This window comes from Physcomitrium patens, chromosome 12, assembly GCF_059467195.1.
Source record: "Physcomitrium patens ecotype Gransden chromosome 12, ASM5946719v1, whole genome shotgun sequence".
Taxonomy (NCBI): Eukaryota; Viridiplantae; Streptophyta; class Bryopsida; order Funariales; family Funariaceae; genus Physcomitrium; species Physcomitrium patens.
Genome location: NC_143421.1, coordinates 1,649,295 through 1,670,665, shown reverse-complemented (window position 1 = coordinate 1,670,665; position 21,371 = coordinate 1,649,295). Strand labels below are relative to the sequence as shown.

At 41.4% G+C, this 21,371-nt stretch overlaps 3 protein-coding genes and 1 long non-coding RNA gene across 6 annotated transcripts; 3 read left to right on the top strand and 1 right to left on the bottom strand.

The window, feature by feature from the left end:
- The first annotated feature begins 980 nt into the window (after positions 1 to 980).
- LOC112289598 (glycine-rich RNA-binding protein RZ1A) lies at positions 981 to 5,864 on the top strand. Its single transcript, XM_024534933.3, has 4 exons — positions 981 to 1,372; positions 2,224 to 2,393; positions 2,571 to 2,920; positions 3,124 to 5,864. The coding sequence occupies exons 2-4, from the start codon at positions 2,283 to 2,285 to the stop codon at positions 3,443 to 3,445; spliced, it is 783 nt and encodes a 260-aa protein (XP_024390701.1). The 5' UTR covers positions 981 to 1,372; positions 2,224 to 2,282; the 3' UTR covers positions 3,446 to 5,864.
- Positions 5,865 to 8,463: 2,599 nt separating this feature from the next.
- Positions 8,464 to 17,183, top strand: LOC112289222 (cytochrome b561, DM13 and DOMON domain-containing protein At5g54830). 2 transcript variants are annotated; one of them, XM_024534263.2, is made up of 15 exons: positions 9,161 to 9,300; positions 9,503 to 9,592; positions 10,191 to 10,328; positions 10,694 to 11,149; positions 11,613 to 11,766; positions 12,602 to 13,185; positions 13,346 to 13,441; positions 14,139 to 14,230; positions 14,429 to 14,703; positions 15,076 to 15,182; positions 15,573 to 15,673; positions 15,922 to 15,999; positions 16,142 to 16,276; positions 16,374 to 16,550; positions 16,877 to 17,183. In XM_024534263.2, the coding sequence occupies exons 2-15, from the start codon at positions 9,569 to 9,571 to the stop codon at positions 17,034 to 17,036; spliced, it is 2,577 nt and encodes an 858-aa protein (XP_024390031.1). In that variant the 5' UTR covers positions 9,161 to 9,300; positions 9,503 to 9,568; the 3' UTR covers positions 17,037 to 17,183. The 2 variants fall into 2 exon arrangements, with proteins under 2 accessions (XP_024390030.1, XP_024390031.1); XM_024534262.3 differs by lacking the exon at positions 9,503 to 9,592 and having other exon boundaries at positions 8,464 to 9,300.
- Positions 17,184 to 17,425: 242 nt separating this feature from the next.
- Positions 17,426 to 19,349, bottom strand: LOC112289225 (uncharacterized). Of its 2 annotated transcripts, XR_002971814.3 has the most exons (4): positions 19,228 to 19,349; positions 19,050 to 19,120; positions 18,161 to 18,458; positions 17,426 to 17,751 (listed from the first exon to the last, which is right to left on the bottom strand). It is a non-coding gene; the product is annotated as an uncharacterized LOC112289225 (long non-coding RNA). The 2 variants fall into 2 exon arrangements; XR_002971813.3 differs by lacking the exon at positions 17,426 to 17,751 and having other exon boundaries at positions 17,937 to 18,458.
- Positions 19,350 to 19,686: 337 nt separating this feature from the next.
- LOC112289224 (uncharacterized) lies at positions 19,687 to 21,010 on the top strand. Its single transcript, XM_024534265.3, has 2 exons — positions 19,687 to 20,144; positions 20,471 to 21,010. Exons 1-2 carry the CDS (start codon positions 19,755 to 19,757, stop codon positions 20,756 to 20,758), a joined length of 678 nt encoding a protein of 225 aa, XP_024390033.1. The 5' UTR covers positions 19,687 to 19,754; the 3' UTR covers positions 20,759 to 21,010.
- The last annotated feature ends 361 nt before the right edge of the window (positions 21,011 to 21,371 follow it).

Sequence of the window (21,371 nt, the reverse complement as noted above, 5' to 3'; positions counted from 1 at the left end):
ATTGGATCTGCAAATAATAAAAACCAACCACATTCATCCTGATTACCATATTCTTCATCAAGGGTGGGTCAATTTAGTAAAAGTGTGTATCTATTTAACATTCCCTTTTGTGTGTGTGTGTGTGTGTGTGTGTGTGTATATATATATATATATATATATATAAATGTGTGGGTTTTATAAAAGGATGTAGTATAAAATCAAATTTAAAATCACAGGAAATATTTAGAATGAATATACCTAAAAAAATTTCATATCAAACTTTCGTCGTAAAGGTGTGTCAAATATCACACGTTCTCGTTGACAAAGGCTTTCCATAGATCTCGGCTAATGTTGCATAAAGCAAAAGTAAGTTCTTAAAAGTAGTGTAATATGAATCTTTCGAATTTTACCTTTAAAGAAGAATGACGTGGAACCTGACGAAACGCAGCACAGGACATCCCTTGCTCATGTTCTACGGAGGTGTTCTGGGTGGATGAACGTCTCTTTGGACACACGAAATGCCGTCCAGATTTCCGCCCAAACCCTTCATCCATGCCCGATCCAACCCTGGGCGGCTGGCCCCTGGTCAAGCTCAGGTGGAACCTCGATTTTGAATCTCAGTTTCTAAATCCATACTTTTACCAACTTTCAAGTGCGTTGTCAACAGCAGGGCGCACTTAACAGTAAGGGGAAATATTTCAACTCCAAATATCCGGTTCGATCCACTCCAAAACACCCTCTCCAGATACAATTCACAGGGCAAAATCCCATTTCAGTACCTACGGCAAACACCGTAACTCTTCAGTATCAAATCCCTCGTCGTATGGCGGAGCTCGCAAGCACCATGCTAATACAGCTCATCCCCAGAGCAAGGAATCTACCAAAATAACTCCTTACGGGATTCGAACTCGCGATGGAGTGCCCGTGATCATCCCACATCGGCCGCGTGTGTACAGTTATGGTAATTTAAGTCGCAGTGTCTTTAATTTTCTTTCCCTGCATTTTGTATGGATGGAGACCCCTGAGAACGGGCCCCCGGGACCCGCCCTCTCTGGCTGGCACTGGCTCTGTCTCTCTCTCCCTCGCGCTGCAGAGAGTGGGAGAGTAGGAGGGAGCATCCTCTTGGTTTGCTTCTCCGTTTTGCTTGTTCACGGCCCCCGTCTTGTCTCTCCGCCTTCATCCTCTCCCCGGATACCTCGCCTCCACGAGGCGGAAGCGCTCGCCACGCCATTGTCCTTGTTGTGTTTTTCTGTTGCATCGCTAACTAATCCACCTCCCTTCCTCGTCACAGCCCAGTCTGTTCCTTTCGCCTCCCCCTCTCCCGCCGCATCTGGGAGCCTCTGGTCGAGTCGTTTGAAGTTGTAACTGCTGCGAGTAGAGCGGTGCCGCGGAGGTGATCATCCCCTTCTTCCCACTTTGGTTTTTGTGCGCAGATTGATTCAACTTCCTCTCCCGACGTATCGTGGCGGTGATGAAGGTTGCCGAGTTTGAGATGTGTGCTGCCTCCGTCTTTACGGGTTGGTTTTGTGTGTTTTGAGGGCCTTTTGAAGCCACCCCCTCCCTTTTTAGTGGAGAGAGTGTTGTCGTTGGCATGCAGCTCTGTAAGAGTCTGTGCGGGGCTGTTCGTTTGTGTTTTCGGGTGTTTTGATGCCTTGACGGTTTGGCTGTGTTGCTGGTGTGTGTGTAAAGGAGTCTAAAGAGCATCACGGTTATCGATCTTTCCCTTTGGTTGCAGTGAGACAGGTGTTGTGTGTATCACCGCATCGTGATCGACGGTGGATTGACGTGCTTGACCTTTTTTTCTTTCGTTTTGTCTCTTGGTGGCTGTCGGTCGTGTGATCGATGCGCGCCTGTTGATGTGTTTTTGGTGTGTATGGTGATGTCGCTCTTCTTCTTTACTTCCTCGTTTTTTTCTTTTTTTCCACTTTTTTGGGGGAGTTATGGCTGTGGCAGGTATTACTTCCCTGTATATGCTGGTGGACGTGATTGAGGGAGATTTTAGGTTGCTGACATCGTTAAAGCCACAGTCTATACTGACGCAAAGTGATCAGAATGTTTGCAAGTCACTCATAGAAGAGCACGACAAAGAGATGGTTTTTTGAAGCAAAACATTCGCGTTAGACGGTGTTCGCTGGTCAACTTAGCAGTTCTTTCTTTTCTGGTCACCCTTTTCGAATGGTTGTTTCATTCTAATTGCGGTTATTTTGACGCATGATTAACAAAGCACTTGTCATCCTTCTGCAGATTGTTGGGCTAGTCGTAAGAGAGAAGGAGAGGGACAAAGAGAGAGCGAGCCATTTGTTATGGCTGAGGCGGAGGAATTCCGTTGTTTCGTTGGTGGTTTGTCGTGGAATACCACGGACAAGGGGCTAGAAGAAGAGTTCCGGCACTTCGGCAACGTCCTTGAGGCCAAGGTTATCATCCACTACCTCGTGTGTTTTTGGTTGCCAGCAACACGAGTCGTAATAGGTGTCTCTCCTTCTTGTCTGATTGATTGATTTTTAGCTTCAGGCTGTCGCGTGCATATAATTGCGGCCATTGTCCTTCGCAGTTTACTCCGGTTTTCAGTTTGTTTTGGTGCTCGTTTGCAGGTTATTGTTGATAAAGAAACGGGTCATTCTCGAGGCTTCGGGTTTGTTAACTTTGGAGATGAGCGCTCCATGGAGGAGGCCATTGAACGGTTGCACGGCAAAGAACTTGACGGTCGTCCCATTACTGTGAACCGTGCAAAGCCTAAAGGTAGGGACGGTGGAGGTGACCGTGGATATGGTGGTGGTGGAGGTGGTGGTAGAGGCGGAGGCGGTGGTGGTGGTGGTGGAGGAGGAGGTGATTGTTTCAAGTGTGGACAGCCTGGCCATTGGGCACGCGAATGCCCATCTAGTGGAGGTGATCGCGGTGCGGGTGGCCGGTACTCTGGTCGCGATCGCTACGATAGTGGAAGGTTAGCAGCACCCTTATATGTGTGTATGTTGCGTTAGTTTAATCTTTGAATTCACGGTGTCAAATGTGCTCATGCTGAATCTATTTCAGAACATTGCATTTTCTTCTACAACAGGATTTTTCTTTCTCTGACCGTGTTTTATTTTCTCATATAAATACCTTGTATCTTATTGTGTCTGTTGTGTGCGTGTGTGCGTGTTTCAGCGATCGGTATGGTGGAGGTGATCGTTATGGTAGCGGTGGAGGTGGTGGCCGTTATGGCGGTGGTCGTGGAAGTGATCGTTACGGTGACCGCTCCGGGGGACCTGACCGTAAGAATGGGGGACCTTATAACAGGGAGAGTCGTTCAGAATACGGTCGTGACAGGGACAGCAACCGGGGCAGTGACCGTTATGCAGGTGGTGACCGATATGCAGGTGGTGGTGGTGGTGGAGGTGCTTCACGTTACGAGGGTAGTACTAGAGATCGTTCAGGACCCTATGACCGGCCTAGTGGTGGATCCCGAGGCCACGATGATCGTTATTGAGGAGAGACTATTATGCTGAAGATGATACCCCGCTGAATGGACCACATTTTATTTCAGCGGAAACGAAGAAGTCCTTTGGGTTTGACTGCAACCGGCTATACATAGAGGTTGAAGGTTTACTTTTGCGAGTGCTAGTTATGGGAGGAAGTATGCTGTATTTCTGACTGTTCTTTTGGTGCGAGTTGAGAAACCAGAACCAGGCAAAGTGATGAGGAGGATTGGTTTGACTTGTTGAGCTTGTGGTAGAGATTGGGAGTCACCAATGGCGGAAAACATTACCAGTTACATTCAGCGTTTTTTTTTGCACGGATGTGCCGATTGACCTGGATGCCTGTTCATCTGAGATTTCTTATTCAATATCCCGCAAAGTTTCAAGTTCTCATTGGCAGTGTGCTCCGTCTGCATCTGGTCCCAGCTCCCTGTGATTGGTTCTGCAGCAATTCATTATCTCTGATATACCTGGTTTTTTCCTGTGGTCATGGAGAGTATTGACGGCCGCTGGGCACTAGGGCAGTGTAAGTTGGATGGCGGATATACATTGTGGGGAGAATATAGAGCCCCATTCTGACAAAGAGGAAGTAAGAGGCTGGGTTCTGTTCTACATCTCTGGCCTTCGTATGTGATGGAAGGTATACGTAACGCGGGTGAAAGCTGTCCTCTCGTTCTCTTACAAGTCATTTTTGCTAGTGTTTCAATACCTCCAAGGTTTGGAAATGGGATTCTCTGTCTGGCAGCTGTTATTGACCACAAATCCTTTTGCCACTTGGAACTGGATTGTTGGTTCTGATTGATTGTTTGCAGGGGAGGAAGGTCAGTATTTCCTTACCTTTGTGTAATCAATCTTTTCTTAAATCATGAGAGGTATTCATTTTGGTTAGACATGCTTCGTGCTTATGTAGTTCAAGATTTTTTTCATTTTATTAGTTTATCTTTCTCTTTACTGAGGTTGTTGCGGGTTGGTTGGAGCCTACAGGGGATGCAACACACTGGGTCACCCTTTGTAGCATCCGTTCCTGAAGGAGTTCCACAGTTTTGTTGACGCCGGGTTAGTGATTTGGTCTAAGGCCGCGTAAGTGTTTGGGGCATCAGTGTTGGGCAGCATGGAGACTAGTGGTTGTATCGCGGAGAAATGACCAGGATTTTATAGAAGGTGTCATCATCTAAGAGAGGCGTGTGTTCGTACTGTTTGGATGTTGGACCCATACTTGCGACAAGTCTACAACTGTCAAAAGCGCAGTTCGTATGCGTTCCTTAATCTGGTGAACTTCCGTTCAGTCTATCGATGAATGGAGGTGTCACCAATGCTGCTGAGCGCATAATTAGCCAAGGATACAAAGGTGTACATCCTGAAGCTGGCCATTCCATTGTTGACTTCGCGACATGTTCTGTCCAGCGTTCAGTTGTTACCCGTCCATACCCGCTCACTGGTCTGGTGATCTTGGGCTCAGTTGTTCCACACACGGAGGTGTCACCTGTACTGCGATCCGTTTAAGTAGCCAAGGATTGCAAAAGACTTCCTCAAGAATTCGGCCGCTTTGTTGTGTATTTTCGACTTAATCTGGAGTTGAGCTTTCGGCAGAATCGGAGCTTCTCATCTTATTGATTCTGAAGCAGTTCACAATCCTAGGCAATCTGGTTGCATGTGCATTGTTGGAATCCATCGTGTTTGGAATTGGGAGATTTTTGCTTCTTGGGAGTTGGAGATGAAGTAATAAGTGTTATGAACTGACGACGTGGCCTCACCACCGGACTGGGTGTTATGCACACTTGAGAAGCTACAAGTGCCTTGGGATGATCACATGTTTACAGTTTGTAACGAGATGGAGTCGCAGTTAGCCTGACAACTGAATAATCATCTCTGAATGAAAGCTGCTCTGAAGGAGATTGTTGTTGAGGTTGCTGAGTTTTTAATAACGATAAGTCCTGCATCAGCATCAGCATAAACCGTATGACATGGTGAGGGAGGGTAGTATTTCTTTCAGCCACGCTGCTCTGAAGCGTTACAAATTGCTTTGCTGCTTCTGGTTCTATCTATTACTGACAACTTCTGTTGTGTCTTGAGTTGTGTATTTTCTATGCCGTACCTTTCTATTGCCATCTGTGGTGCCGTGCAGGTTTCATTACGTTTGGGATTCTAAAGAACATAATGGAGCGGGAAGGAAGTTCGAGTTCGAATTCATGACAAGGTTCAATGCAAGTCTCATTCTTTTGGACTTGAAATGAGGATGAACATTTAATTTTGGCTTCAAGTCATAGTTCTACAGTTGTAGTGGGAGATTTCCAGGAGTGTTTAACTGTGGAAGTTGGATTCTAGTATTAGACTTCACCAGTGGTTTTTATTTCAAAGTACGGAAATATTGTACCGCTTATCTGTTTTGTTCAAGTTTCAGGCCATGTAATGTAGCGAAGTTTCAATGATGATCGAGCCGAACTCAAAAGTCTCTCTATTGTGTAAAATGAATGGAGCAATACTGATATTCCTCAATTTGTTGTTTCTGAAACTCATATTCTCTCAATTCGTTGTAGAGTATGAATTTGAACTACTACACTCAACGCATCCCCTAGGCCTTAGGTTGTCCCTTCAGCCCGATATTTCACTATGACACTACATCCGACTATTTGGTTATATGCTTGGAAGTTCAAGTAAATATGAAGTCATTGATCTGCTTGCAAAATAGATCAATTTAAGGTCAAGTAGGTGCATACTTCAGTTGTTTAATCTAACTTACACCTAATTATTTCAGTAATTTTTAAATGGTTTCGATGACGTGCCAGACTTTCACAGTTTTCAATTGTTACGTAACAATGTTACTGATTAAAACTTCTTACTTGGGTCTATTAGTATTAAAGCACAAAACTGAATGGTCGCCTGTAATCTTTGTTGGATGTTTTCTACAAGTAAAGTAGAAAAACCCCACCTAGTCCAACCATTAGTAGTTGTGCATAAGAATCCTCGGAATTAGCAAATAAATGTTGAGATCATCGTACCAATGTCTTGAAAGTGTCTGATGCTACACCCATGCCATAGGGCTTTTTGCAATATATTATACCCATCTGTACAATATATGTAAGAATCAACATCATGTATTTTGTTGCAACTCCTCCTTTTTCTTCTTTTTGGTAGTATCTTCTAAAATTATGTATATTTTGGATGTGTGCTTTGTATTTTGTTGTAATCCCTCCTCCCTTTACTTCTTTTTTGTATTTTCTTCAAATGTTGTGCACATTTTGCACTTACACCTTTTATTCTAAAAGAATATGCAACCAACTAAATATTTTATTTTAATTTTAAAACCATATTATCTTTTAAATGATTTAATTTTCAAGATTAAAAATCTTACAGAAGGTTTATTAAAGATTTCATTATAATCGATTACACAATCAATGCTTTGTGTGTTATTCTCGTGTTATCAAGTAATTTACTATCCTTTTGTCATATGTCTCAATCCCAAGAATAACTACCTATATACTCTTTCTATGTATATGGCTCAAATTCTAAAATTTAGTAAAAGAACCTTAAAAGATACAAATTAGGAGGCATCAGGGATGCAAAGATAAAGACCTAAGAAATTAAGAAATAAAAGAAGAATTAATCATTAAAAGATATAAATTAGGAGGCACCAAAGATGCAAAGTTAAAGAAGAATTAATCATTAGATTAGAAAGTAGATTAGATATAAGATTGAGAACTAGACAACAATTAGATTGCACTTATTCTTGATACCCACAATTGCAAAGATGGGCTTGGCTAAAAACTACCTTCTCTATCATAGACACATAAATAGATGTTTTGTGCTCCTCAAGATCAATTGTTATGTTATGTTATTTTATCCTTTTTATGTTATGTTTTTACAACTATGTCCATCGTAGAGTTCCAATCCAAAGGGATAGAACCATGAGGTATGCTAAAAATAAAATAAATGTACGTAGCAAACAATTTTGAATAGTTGCAAGATAAGTAAATGATTGAATGAGTACATAAATAGGCGAAAGGCCCTTGGAATTGATGCACACCCATTCAGGTACTACTACCTTTAATATTTAAGATACACACACATAAACACACACACACACACACATATATATATATATATATATATATAGTGATAATTTATATTATTTGTTTATTTTTAATATCAAATTATTTGTTAGTGTATCAGTTAATGTCTTAAATTACTCTTAATTATCTTTTAATAGAAAATCCATTATTTTATTGATCTTAGATAATTAGTTTGGAAGGTCTTTTTGTTGCTGGTTGCACAAGTTAAAAATAATTGCGATTTTAATAAATATTGCTTAGATTTGGTGCATTTCAAATTAAATAGCATAGTTTGAGTATTACTTTTCTACTAAATAAATTGGTAATTTTTTTTTTATTATTTTAACTTTAAATTACAAGGTTAATTTACCAAAGTAAAGCAAGAATCAATCCCTTTTTTCAAATTTCCAAAAAAGATTAAAAAAAAGTAAAGAAACCCAGAATCACGATACTTGATGTCACACATTATCATTCAACAAACCATAATATTTAAAAAATGATATAATAATCATCCTTCTTATTAAATATTTAACAGCAGGAAGTAAAATTTGCACACACTCAAATAATTTCAGCTTAAATTTTATTTATAAATAACCAATGAAAAAACAAATAAATAGAGCATATAACAGTTCACACCCAAGACGCCAATTTTATTCTTGTAAAATGATAGGGGGTCATGACATGTTATTATTTTCCAATGTATTCTGTATGATATTTATAATTACAATCACATGACCAAAAGATCATCTTACATTTTAAAAGCACCATATCAATGACTTCTAAATATAAAATTTGTGCAATATAACAACACAACCATGACTTCTGTATACGCTCACGTACACAAAGTATACAGATACTTCTATACAATACACACAGCACCGAATTAGTGACAAGTGGGGACACGCGAGTAACTAAATTTGGCCTTCGTCGTCGGGGCAGCGGCAAAAGCTCACACGGTCCGACTGACCTAAGTTGGTTTCACTGATGACGTCTGCGAGGATTATTTCTGTAAAATTCGCGGTGGCAAGCTTCGGAATCAAGCGAGCGAGCAGGAGAGAGAGAGAGAGAGCTGGAGAGAATGCAATCGTGGTGTTGATGCGAGCTCCGATGTGGAGGTGGAAGGTATGGGGTCGGAGGCTGCACCGTTTTGGTTGGGGGAGCCAGGAGATGGGAGGTTTGGACACGAGGAGGAGGAGCCAGGGGAGATTGTTACGGTGCTGAGAAGGCGGTGATAGTGTTCTAGTTTCAGTGTAGAGCTTTAGTTTTTTCTGTGTGCCATGTGAAGAAGGGAGTAGTGAGATGGTTGACGGTGCTGAGGAGTGGTGGGAAGGGAGGATTGGATGCGAGGTTAGTGATAATCAGGTCTTGGATCTGATGATGAGGTTAGGGTGCTGCTAAGACGCGACGAGGCTTGAGGAATTTGTAGTGTAGTAGCCGGTCATGGGATTTCGGCGAGTGTTCGTGAGGTTGTATCCGGCGAACGGATCGGAGGAGTGTGTTTGTTGTTGCTCGGATGCGGGTTACAGACAATTTTGGTGTTTATTAGGGGTTAGAGCTGTGGTTTGAGAATTTTGGTTTTGCTTGATCGAGAGCGAGGGCTTTGAACGTGGCGAGGCTGGAGAAGGAGATCTATAATGAGGATCTCCGATTGTCGAATTAGTTTTAGGATAGTGCTTGTTACTATTTTTTTATGGATTGGGACCGCTTCAGCTCAATGTTCGTCTTCGAGCCCTCGAGTGGGGTTCCAGGCAGATTTTGTAATGGTGCAGCATCAGCTTCGTGGTTCTTTTCGCATAGTCAACGATTGCTCCTTTGTCGTAAGTTATTTCCCCGTTCTCCTTTCTCTGAGTATAATTCAATTTTTAATGAGGCCTTTTACACACACATATACCGCTAGTATTGCTCATTTTATCCCTCTTAAGCTGACTAGTATTAACTAAGTAATTAGCTGACTAGCATTAGCCAAAGAGCCTGCATAGCTGTAACAGAGGTATCTCGAATTGCACAATTATTGAGCAGGGGTAATGTACGTGATGAGGTTATCGGACTCCACTACTATTTTGTTGTGAAAGGTTCATCGTGGACATGAAAATTGCTGTTGTCCCTCATGTAAGCTTTTCGGCTTTTCAATCCTGCAACGTACAGATCCATGCTCTGTGGATGGTTTCTGTTATTTTGTAATGTTAAAAATTGTTTATGGTCGATTGATCTTTCTTGGCTTGGACTTTTGATTTTATAAGATATGCACACACACACACACACACACACACACACACACATATATATATATATATATATATTTATATTTCTCTCTCTCTCTCTTGCTCTCACACACACACACACACACAGTGATGTAAATAATGCTTGGTCTCAGGTGTTTGATGTCTTTTGAGATCATTACTGCCTTTTCCTTCTTGTGAGATTTTTATTTTGCCTCATATATTCTATTTCTAATGCTCTCTCCATCACTTTCCGCTGTATTATGGAAGACTCGCCGTTTGGAGTTATTCATGACAGAGTCAAACCATTGACAGTCAACGGAGGTTTTCAAAGATGTGACGGTTTGTCTGCATTGTTGCATGGTTAATTAAGAGTGTTTAGGGTTTTGTAATCACAGGGTGGTTTGCCCTTCGTTTTCAGCAAATCAAGTTTGCATTGCAGCTAGTTACTTTACTCAAGTCTTTCGTGTGTTATGTTTCGGATGCAGGTCAGCAGATTTGACATGTTGCCAGGAATAGATGTCAAATGGTGGAGTGCTGTTAATGATGATGTTTACAGCTTTCTTAGTGGAAAAACTATTTCAGATGCAAAACTAGCTGGTCTATACTCAAATGCAACTATGGAGGTAAAATTTTCCTACGGGTTGACAATGTGAGAAATTAGCTGTGCAGCTCCTGTCAGAATGCTTGTTGGGGGCTTCTTGATGATTGAGTCATTCTGAGTAGTTTGAAGCTTGTCTGACTATTTGCAGTACATAGACTGGGTTGGTATTTGAGTAGTACATCGCTCTAGGCTATGCCGTGCAACCTGTTGTTGTGAGTGAATATTTGCGTTTGCTAAGATATAAACTTCAAGCGTCATGTGAGGTGAACGGATCATTGTTACGTTCAGATGACTCGATTTTATTTTTTTCCAAAGTATGGTTGCTTTTGTAACTCACTTATGAGGTATGATTGTAAATATTTTGACTGGCTTTCATTGTTTGTACAGGTTACTTTGTTGAAAGGCTTGGCTTGGGAAGACATAAAAGTTCTGAGTGTGTGGGATAGTGCCACAGCTTCAAATTTTGGGCATATTATTTTGCAACTCAATCAGAGTGCTCCACCTCCAACAAGTGGAGGTCCTGTAGTTGAGGCCCCTAATTTCCCTCCCACTTTGGGGCCTAGTCCACTATTGGCTCCGCCTCCTTTGGATGATGGTTCCTCTTCACCACCTACTTCATCGATGATGGGCAATTGGGAACCAACTATGTTTGAGAATTGTGTTGCACTGTCACCTTCTTTTCGGGTGCGGTGGACCTTGGGTGTAGTTCCAGGGACTGTCGACATTGGTCTCGAATCTGCACTAACAAAGACGCAGTATATGGCGTTTGGGTGGGCTAAACCTGGAATTACTGAACAGTATATGATTGGGGCTGATGTTGTCGTGGCTGGTATTGATGACAAGGTAGAGTTTCCCTGCAGTTTACTGTAACCATTTGTAGAACTGCGAAAGCTGTCATTCTGTGTTATGAATTTCTTGACAGTGGTCATTTTTATTTTTGTTTTTGATTCTTGCAAGTACTTCAGTTTTTTTTTTAAAAATAAATAAATGAATAAATAAATAAATAAATAAATAAATAAATAAATAAATAAATAAATAAATAAATAAATAAATAAATAAATAATAAATAATAAATAATAAATAATAATAAATAATAATAATAATAATAAATAAATAAATAAATAAATAAATAAATAAATAAATAAATATATATATATATATATATATATATATATATATTGTGAACTTAAAATTGTTTACCTCCAATACTTGTCAGGTTAAGAACTGGCTGCTTGTTGTTTAACATCTCGAATGAAATGAAATGTTTGGTTCAATCTTCTTACGTCTAAATTTATGTAATTCGTAGGGTTTCCCACTATCAGAGGATTACTTTATGAGTTCTTACAGTGAATGCAACTGGGACAAGTCCAAGCCGGCTGGCGTTTGCCCTGATTCTTTTTTTGCTGGAACTACTAGTGGGCTCAATAATTCTGAAATGCTACATGGTCAACAAATTGATGGTAAGTTTCGTTATCGCCCAAATCCTGTATACCTTTTTTCGTAACATCCTCTTGATTTTAAAAATCAAGCTTAGCTTACAATTTACGTTATTACTACAATCTGTTTGTTCAACATTTTTTCTGCTTTTGAGCATCTATGTTTACAAGGGGTGTGGTAGTGCCATATTCGTTTGTGAGTTATTTTCAAACTTCTTCGGATATGTCTAAGTTTGTCAGCTGCATTCTTTTTTTTGGAGGAGAATAACGAATTAAAACAACTGTTGTGTTATTGCCTACATATTTAAATTTGCCAGTGATGAAGTCTGCCTGGATGTTGGCTTGGAATTTTGTTAGCGACCTCTTGTAGCAATACAGAATACTTCGTGCTCGTCTCAAATACACCACCTTGTATATGCGGTTGGCGTCTCTTTTCAGGATTTTCATTTCTGGATCACTCGATGGTTTTGCATAATGAGTGGGGATTTATAAATGAAGAAATTAACTGCTGTGTTGGACATTGAAAAGTCCAACCATGTTGAAATCCGTTATGGTTTCTTGGCTCATAAGTAGACATTTATAATTGATCCAAGGCTTACCCATAACCGTACATCATGAAACACTTTGTGGTGTCTAAGTGCTTGCTAACTGTACGAGCTCTTTCTGTTGCTTGAGCAACTTAAAATTATTTCAAGGTTAAACGATCTGTATAAACTATCGAGTATTTGTTTTAGAGATTAGTATTTACTTCTGATCCCTGTACGTAAAGCTGGCAAATCTCTGGGGTTTAAAAATGAGATGATATCATCTTGTTTATATTTTTTAAAATTGACGTTGATTCTTTACTTCTTTGTGCCAGGAATCACTCTTGTTCGATACCGGCGCCCTCTTGCTAGTCTAGATATCAATTATGACGTTTCACTGAATGCATCACAAGAAATGGTAGCAGTTTGGGCAATGGGCTCTCTAGCACCCGATAGCATGCGGGTTCATTTCACACCTCAAAACCATGGATTGCCTCAAGGAGTGAAATACGGATATCTTAACCTTACACTTGGGTCCTCACTCGACCAATGTTTTGGCCCGCTTCCAGCCTCAAACGCTTCTCAAGGAAACATAGTTGTTGCTGATCGAGGAACATCACTTGTAGTAACCTCAGATGTAGCATATGAATATCCAAACCCTCCTAACCCCAGAAAGGTCCTGTATATAAATTCAAAAGAAGCTCCTATACTGAGGGTTGAAAGAGGTGTGCCTGTGACATTTTTAGTACAGGCAGGGCATGACGTGTCTTTCTATGTGACATCTAATCCTATTGGAGGCTCAGGACGTTCTTCCAGCAAAATATATGCGGGTGGTCCTGATGCACATGGCGTTCCTACCATTCCTTACACTCTTAAGTGGCTACCCGACCGAAGGACACCCGACAAAGTGTATTATCAGGTTTGTCTTAGTGAACTCTTATGAGTTGCAGCAGTAGCTTGTATTACAGTGATTAAATAGGCTATTTATATGTCGTGTTATCTCAGTTTTTTGGACTTTGTTGATTTATTCGCTTTATTTATCAAACTTATGAGAAATTACTCTGGTATGTGGATTTCAGTCGTATTTTCAGAAGAAGATGGGCTGGATGGTGCAAGTTGTGGATGGTGGGCTATCTGATATGTACAACACAAGCCACCTGCTTGCTGATGGTCAAGTAAGTATTCAGAACTAAATTTGAGTCATTGAACTTCGTTTGACTCGTTGGTTGTCATGGGAGCTTAGTCCATTTTATGTGTGCTTGAAATAGATTTTCGATATATGTATATCTATACATATGCACACAGACACATATATATATATATATATATATATATATATATATATATACACACATACACACACATATACTCACGCTAGCGGAAACCTGTGCCCTTGAGTCTGGTGAACTTCATTTAATCTCCCATTTGGATTAGAAGTTTGGAGACATCTCTTGTGAACATGTATGTGAATTCTAATTATTTCTCTCTCGCTTCAGAAATGTCTCTTTGGAAACAAGATACATCTATTGTGATTTTTAAACCCTGCCTTTAAAACAATATACTCCCGGTTGTCCTGTTTCAGAAACATCTCTTTTGAACTCAATTTTATACTCCGGACTTGTTTATGTTCGTTTATCTCTTTGTTGTTTTTCTCCCACTTTTCACGTGAAACTTATCCTTGTTATGCAAATAAATAAGTAATGTTCTGATTCTTTGAAGTAGCGGTACCAGAGTCGTGCTTTGAATGTTGCTACTTTTCTGGGTAATACAATTTTTGATAGGGAGATGAATCGTGGATGCTTCTTCGAGGTGTCTTTATGTATACTGACAATTATGGGACTGTATACTTGGTCAATACCTGGATGCATGCAGGTTACTCTCTTTTGGACCCTAACGAGCACCGATGTCTACTTTGCTGTTCGAGGGGAACGCAAGAGCGGTTACCTCGCTGTTGCTTTTGGCAGGTATGTGGTTCACAAATATCTTATGGAATGTTTGCAAATGTTATCTGTGCTTTTACGCTTTCAGGGAAGAGGTCATCTACATTTCTCAACTACATGCCTGCCATTTTTCTTACTAGCCTTCTCGTGGTTATCGAGGCGCAATTTTAAGGTTTGTTTAACTTGAAATTTGATTGTTTGTTTATTGCTTTGTAACTGCAGCGGCATGCTGAACTCTTTCGCCTATGTGGCGTGGATTGATGATAAAGGAAATGGGCACATTGGAACTTATTGGATCACGGACAAGGATGCATCTGGCATTCACCCGACCGCTGAAGAGCTCTTCAATAAAAAGTGTGAACGAGTAGATGGAGTGATTACTTTTGAATTCAGCAGGCCATTGAAACCAGATTGTCAGTCAGGTCAAGAGTGCAAAAACGTGATCGATGCCACAAGTGCGTTGAAAATGGTTTGGGCTATGGGTGATGAATGGTCAGGTATGGTTTGTAATTTGTTAAGTGTATCTTCTTTTGAGTAGATTCTATTCATATATCAATTTTGCCTCGGTAATCCTCTCCAGCTTATAAGTTATCTTTGAAATGTGGGATCTAGAAGGCGGGATAGTGGAAGTCATGTTTGTGGAAAATGACGCTAAGGGTTCAGATTCCTTTTGTAATGGACAAACATGAACGTGGATGCAGCCGACTAAGAGCATAACACAAACTTTTACATTTTGTACTGTTACCATCTCCAATATACGGCCAAATTTACCATTATTACATAAGTAATTGAAGACAGCCTGGCCGAAAACATTGTATTTTCTGCTATATGGTGCTGATGGTTTCGTACATGCGTGTTCATGGTTGCAGTGAATCTAACAAATGGGAATATACACACCATCGTAAGCACCACTCCAACTTTGATATATCTGGCAGCTGGCGCTGCAAAGGTCGAGGAGCTGCAACCAGTTTTAGAGGTTCGTTCTCTTGTTGCACGTGACTTAACATCTCAACGTTTGGTCAATTCGAAATTTGTGAATGGTTACGTCATATTCCTATGTCGTATGTCGCTTTTCTGCATGCATCTGCTTTGGCACTTGCCTGTACTCAAGTAATTACTAATATTGTGGCTGTTAATGACTATCCTTAATCAATGGTACAATTACATATTGTCGTACAAAATGATTTCAGGAATGTTTAGTATTGCTATCTTCTGATGATTTGTGCAGACTTCAATGCAATCTCTTGTTGGTGAATACTGAAGTTCGTTTTCGCCTCTATTTCGTTTCTGAACCTTTGCTCTTGTTCGTTTCAATATATAAAGCATGTTCAAAACGACTTATTTGAGAAACCTGCTAAATCTGCAGGTGCATGGCTTTATGATGTTTTTTGCCTGGGGTCTATTTTTCCCAGGTGGTGCTATGGCTGCTAGATATTTTAAGCACATAAACCAAGATGGTTGGTTACGGTGCGTTTTCTGTTGACATGGTCGACTCACTATTTTGAAATGGTTTTACTTTTGTTACATACTTAATGATCGAGAATTGTTTTTCATGTTCTGTTGCAATATTCGTTGTGCTTTCCGTTCCGATCTTGCACTACTGTCTTGAATACCTCTTATACTGTACTGTTGTAATCAATTAGTTTATACTAGTTGTCGTGGTCCTATTGGAGGATTTTAATTATTGAGAGTTCTGTTGGCTGTTGCGTTTGCAGTATCCATGTTTATGCACAGACTTCAGGAGTTTTTGTCACGTTTCTTGGACTGCTGTTTGCGGTCGCGGAAGTTAAAAGGTACTTGGTGTTTTCAACCTGATAACGGCATTCTTATCGAATTTGCCTTTCCTTTCTATCAGATACTGCGGTTAAGTTGCATTTCATTTCATTTTTGGTATGTTGCGTGTTCTCGTTCTAATCGACAAAGGTAATTGTGCAGGTTGGAGTTTGACAACGTACATACAAAACTCGGTTTCGTATGTTTGTTGTCAGTCTGCTTACAAGCAGCCACTGGGTTCTTACGGCCCCCAAAAGATCGGGGACTTCTACGGACAGTCTGGGAGTACTTTCATCTGTATGCACTATTTGCTCCCTGCCGAGTCATTTTACTCTGATTTGATTATAATTTCGGAACCTCTGGTCATCTGAGATCATCTTGTTTGCGTGAGCAGGTTTACTGGGCGAACGCTGCTTTTATTAGGATTTGTAACCCTTTTTACAGGTGTTACGCAGTTAGGATCTCGAGATGAATTTGAACATGTGAGAACGTTGGAATGGTCTATTGTAGCATGGGTTTTAGCCCTGGCCTTCACATGTGGTTATATTGAGATGCACGACTTTTGGATAAGGTAACGTTTCTTAATCCTTGTGTTTTTGTTATTAGCCGATTAGCTCGTAGTCACCGGTTAATTACTTGCTGTCTCACGGCGATTTTTTCGTTCATTTTTTGATATATTAAATTAAAACCACTTTTCTTGTTCCTAGTTCAAACAACTGCTTGAGCTGTTTTTTGATTGCGGGTAGACCAACTAATTAGTACATGTACTGTTGTCAGCCAGGCTTGGTTCATGCTTATGCAAACCCTCAGTTCTTTCGACAGCGAAAGTGTTTTTTTTATTCTTTCTATTTAGTGGTGTCATTTCATGATTGTCATGGTTTGAACTTGGTTTTACAGGGGCCAGAAGTCATACACATCGTCAGGCAGTTTTCGGCAAGGATATACCTTAGGGGACGATGAAGATGATTCTACAGAGCTTATTACACCTATTCAAAAGGAGTCAGATCAGGGTCCTCAGAACCAATTGGAGATGCGAGGAACCATGGTTCCACCGTGAACACATTGAATCACAAATGCTGTGTTGAACTTACCCAATTTGTTTCACGAGGTCTGTTTTTATGTAGTCAAATTCATTCACCAATCATTTGGTGCCAACACATTCAGTATTTTATTTCATGCATAATGGCAATCACTTTTATGATTTCATGGCGGATCATGTTGTCTTCAATCTCATGTCCCAGATTGAAGAATACTTGCCTGAGTTGGTTAATCCCCAGTTGTTTTCTTCTTCTTTCCTCTTCCTTGTCATAGTCTAACAAGGTTGAAAAAATGTTAGGTCCAAAAATTGGAATTTTTGGTAATTTGTACTGAAGTGATTAAAAATGTAGTTTGAAGTCAAACAATCATATTATAGTTGTCTTAACCCAAAAATTGGACATAAGCATATACATGTTAAATTAGTTAATTTAACTTATAGTTTTTTTTATCACATCTTCATTATTTGTATACAAGAGCTCAATGGACGAGTAACGCTTGAGGTAATTTGAGGTCATGGGTCCATTTCCTAGCATAAACATGACTTATAATGCCTACCTTCCTTTGATGCTAACCAAGTGTGCTTTACTTTTTAGTCAAAGCCTCTTATGGCTATGTTGTGTGGAACTAAGTGAGAAAAATCTGCCTCCTCCAAATGTAGCTGGCGGAAGGGATACTAGGCTGAGGATTTACAGAGCACCGCATAGTTTGGGAGGTGATGCTTTGTTCCTGGGTCCCTGGTATCATGCAACCAACGAACGAGCTAAATTACCGTGATTGAACAGAAGCACCAAGCCAGGATCTGAAGAGAGGCTTGAAGAACCTCTTAACCCTAGATGTGCTTGAAAAGTTGTATGATTACTATTGCATAAAGCTGATGTTTCTCCTCACTTCGAACAGCTGCCCAAGTTAACGGAAGATAAGCTCTCAACAATCGCTTTATTTTGACACATCCTTAGGATGTTACGCTTCAAGCACACGCTACTGAGATGTTCCTTCGTGCACATATAAACCAAGCATGCGCTACCAAATTCTACCCCCTGACCAAGCATGTATACTTTTAAAAGAGCCACGAAGACTTTGACAAACTCGAGGTTGGACACAACACTCAAAGCTTCTAAAAACCTGTTTCATCAAACACTTCACCTTCTGGACGATACAAAGCCTTATGAACTGCCCTTCGCAAGCACCACACTTTCGTCTTTGACCCTCATTGCCTTGCCATTGTCAGAGGGTTTGGATGACTGCGGGGGTCGGTGCTTGGACAGCTGACTAGTGGCTCTCTGGTACTCCACAGCGGCAATGGAGCGATCCATTTGGCGCATCAACAGGTCTGGATCTGGTGGTTGTGCAACATGTTTGTTTGTCTTGGTATCGTCCTTTTTGGTTCTAAAACCCAGCCTCGACATCTGTTTGCTCCTATGCTGTGCTTCTACTTGCAAAACTGGGGACAAGTTGCACGCATGAAATCGCCGTCAGCATCACCAATGAACTCAAACAGCAATAAAATCACTATCTATTTGATCATCCCGTACGTGTGGAACAATATAGTGAAACAATTCACTGAATTCTGGATTCATTAAGCAGCAGCACGATGGTGATTCTTGGGACTGAGACCCACGGCTGAGATTAGATAAACTTTTAGCTGAATAGCTTTCGTGTGCCCAACAGTTAGGGTTCAAAGGAAAGGACATCAAATTTACATCTTCGAAATCTACAGGTAAAAGGGAGATGTAAATTTGAACACTCGCCTCAAGCTAGATCCCGTAACGGAGGATACGATGCACTTTGATGGGCATCAACGTTGCAGAGCTAGGGCACAGAGTTCCTCAAACCGATAAAAAGAACATAAAACCCAAAATCTTCTATCAATTGGGAAGTGGTATCTATTCATTGAATCTGCGTTCCATTGCTATTACACACACGCAAATTCCTTGATTCATAATCGAGACAACACTTGTGAGGTAGGCAAGAAGGAGAGTACGGAAATTCTGAACAGCGTTCAATGACTGTGCACAGAAGAATTAAAAATTACCTCGCAAGCAGCATCCAACTCGTAGCAGAAGCAGAGGGCTATTCCAACCACTTCAGCAGTACATTTCTTATCTGCTCTTCGATCGGCAACATACCCACACGGCTATGTTACTTAAGTATAATCATCCTCCCCCGCCTCCCCCAATGCCAAAATCTGAACTTGAAATCACAAGTCTTACCCAATCGATTCTTCAACGACTGTTAGATCGCAAAACAACACCTCGATCGAAGCTCTCAGGCACACACCGACTCAGAATCGGAGAGTTCTTGCATCCTAAAGTGGTAGGCTGGGTTTGCGCTGTGAGAAAGAACCACGCCGAAGTTCGGCATCATGGAATTCGTTCAATTTTCCGCTTAACGACACAGCGGCCACGTGGTGAGTTCATCATCCCACAAAATTGCAGGACCTCACAGATCGCAGGAGGGAAGATGCATCGTCAGCCTCTAGAATCCAGAATTAGCTCGAATCCCCGGCGACAGCAGATGAAAGATGGATGAAATCAGAAGGACTGGATTGGGTATAACTGTTCGGGGTTGTAGGATCGCGAGAACTGGTAGACGATGAACGAAGGGTTGTGTGAGGCTTATCCAACATCATAGTCAAGCTGATTCTCTTTGCCTTTCTCATGGGCTTTTTCTCCTCGCAGGTTGAGTTACTCGTCTAGGCGATTCAATTGCTGTTTGTGGGAATCGGAAATTGGTTAGTATGGCGGCCATGGCAGCAGCGACTCAAGCGCTGGGGTTGTCGACCTCCTTCGCCTCGCTCTCCTTGCAAGAGCCCAGCAAGAAATTGGCCTCGCTCTCGTCGTCTGCCAGTCTTGGCTTGCGATGCAATGCGTTGAAGTCGTGCGTGGCGATGGGGAGGAGGACCGTCGTGGCCTCGCCGGTTGTTCGCGCTGTCATGGCTGAGACTGCCGAGGCTCTCAGTCCCGAGATGGAGGAGAGGCGTACCCTGGAGGCGTGGGTGAAGCAGCAGCTGCCGGGGGGTTTCGCCGCTGCGCGCTTGAATGGTACAGGCAGGCGCAAGACCGCCGTGGCTCGAGTTGTCCTTGTCGAGGGTACTGGAAAGATTGTTATCAACAACCGCACTGCTCAGGTTTGTAGCTCAAAATCGTGTTGGCCACACTACCCACATCCTTGAATTGTCAAAATTCCTCAAATCCTCCGTGTGGGTGTTTTGAGGCAATGTTTTAGTGTACAGGTCAATGTCGCAGACTTTCATCTTCAGACTCTTATCCTCTGTTTTCAGCATCTTAAGCCTTGCTATCATCGTGAATTCTGGGGTATTTTTTTATGATATAGCGAAAACACGAAGCATAGCATCTGTAAGGATGCCCTTCGAAGAGCAGCTTCAACTCATCGAATTACATTTAGGTTACAGAACTTGAAGCATTGGCTGTGCTTCCATCTCGCATTGTGCAGGATTATCTTCAGGGGAACCCGCTGTGGCTGCAATCTGTGAAGTACCCACTCGCAAGCTTAGGCTACGAGACTAAGTACGACATCATCGTGAGAGTCGAGGGCGGGGGCTTATCAGCTCAAGCGCAGGCAATCTTGTTGGGCGTGGCGAGGGCATTGATTGTGGCCAATGCAGCGAACCGAGACCCGTTGAAGAAACAGGGCTTGTTGACTCGGGATTCACGAGTTGTGGAGCGGAAGAAATATGGGCTCAGGAAGGCCCGCAAGGCGCCTCAATACTCCAAGCGTTAATTACTTTCTGTCGTAGAGCAAGAATTTGGCTGCCATTGTCAAATGGAGATTAAGCGACACGACGCTCTGTCTGTAATAGGTTCAGATTCATTTTAAGACGGAATTGACGCAGCCCCATTTTTTTCATTTTCCTTTTCTCGTCTCCGGGTTGGCTTCTAGAGCATTGCAACGAAGAGCATTACAACTGTAGAGACCATGCAGACTGACAATCTGCTCACTTTCCAATGCCGATTAATATCATTTATTCTCCCATCCTGTGTGTACCCTATTCCGATTGCGCAGCTCTGCCTCAAGCTCGCAAAGCATTCCTGAGCCTGCCAATGCAAATGCCGAAGGACCCATCTTGTTAAATCTTCTGCGTGAGAATTGTTTGCAAATCTAGGTTCAGAATACAATCTCACGTCGACGTGCAATCCCTTGAATTCCAAGGTTTCTACGATTACACTGTTAAACTAACACTGCTTGCGATTGTTACCACCTCATCAATTGTTAACTTTTGTTACATGGTTAATAATACCACTGTGTTACACTCAATTCTCTTGATAGTATAAAAGTCTGATTGCTGATAACACATGAAACTGCACAAATGATATTGAATTGAAAAAGAAAACGT

Coding starts and splice junctions, on each gene's coding strand:
- LOC112289598 (XM_024534933.3), top strand. CDS start 2,283: ATGGCTGAGGCGGAGGAATTCCGTTGTTTCGTTGGTGGTTTGTCGTGG. Junction 2,394..2,570: donor GCAACGTCCTTGAGGCCAAG/GTTATCATCCAC, acceptor GCTCGTTTGCAG/GTTATTGTTGATAAAGAAAC. Junction 2,921..3,123: donor GATCGCTACGATAGTGGAAG/GTTAGCAGCACC, acceptor TGCGTGTTTCAG/CGATCGGTATGGTGGAGGTG.
- LOC112289224 (XM_024534265.3), top strand. CDS start 19,755: ATGGCGGCCATGGCAGCAGCGACTCAAGCGCTGGGGTTGTCGACCTCC. Junction 20,145..20,470: donor TCAACAACCGCACTGCTCAG/GTTTGTAGCTCA, acceptor CGCATTGTGCAG/GATTATCTTCAGGGGAACCC.
- LOC112289222 (XM_024534262.3), top strand. CDS start 9,118: ATGAGGATCTCCGATTGTCGAATTAGTTTTAGGATAGTGCTTGTTACT. Junction 13,186..13,345: donor CCGACAAAGTGTATTATCAG/GTTTGTCTTAGT, acceptor TGTGGATTTCAG/TCGTATTTTCAGAAGAAGAT. Junction 16,277..16,373: donor GTCTGGGAGTACTTTCATCT/GTATGCACTATT, acceptor TTGCGTGAGCAG/GTTTACTGGGCGAACGCTGC.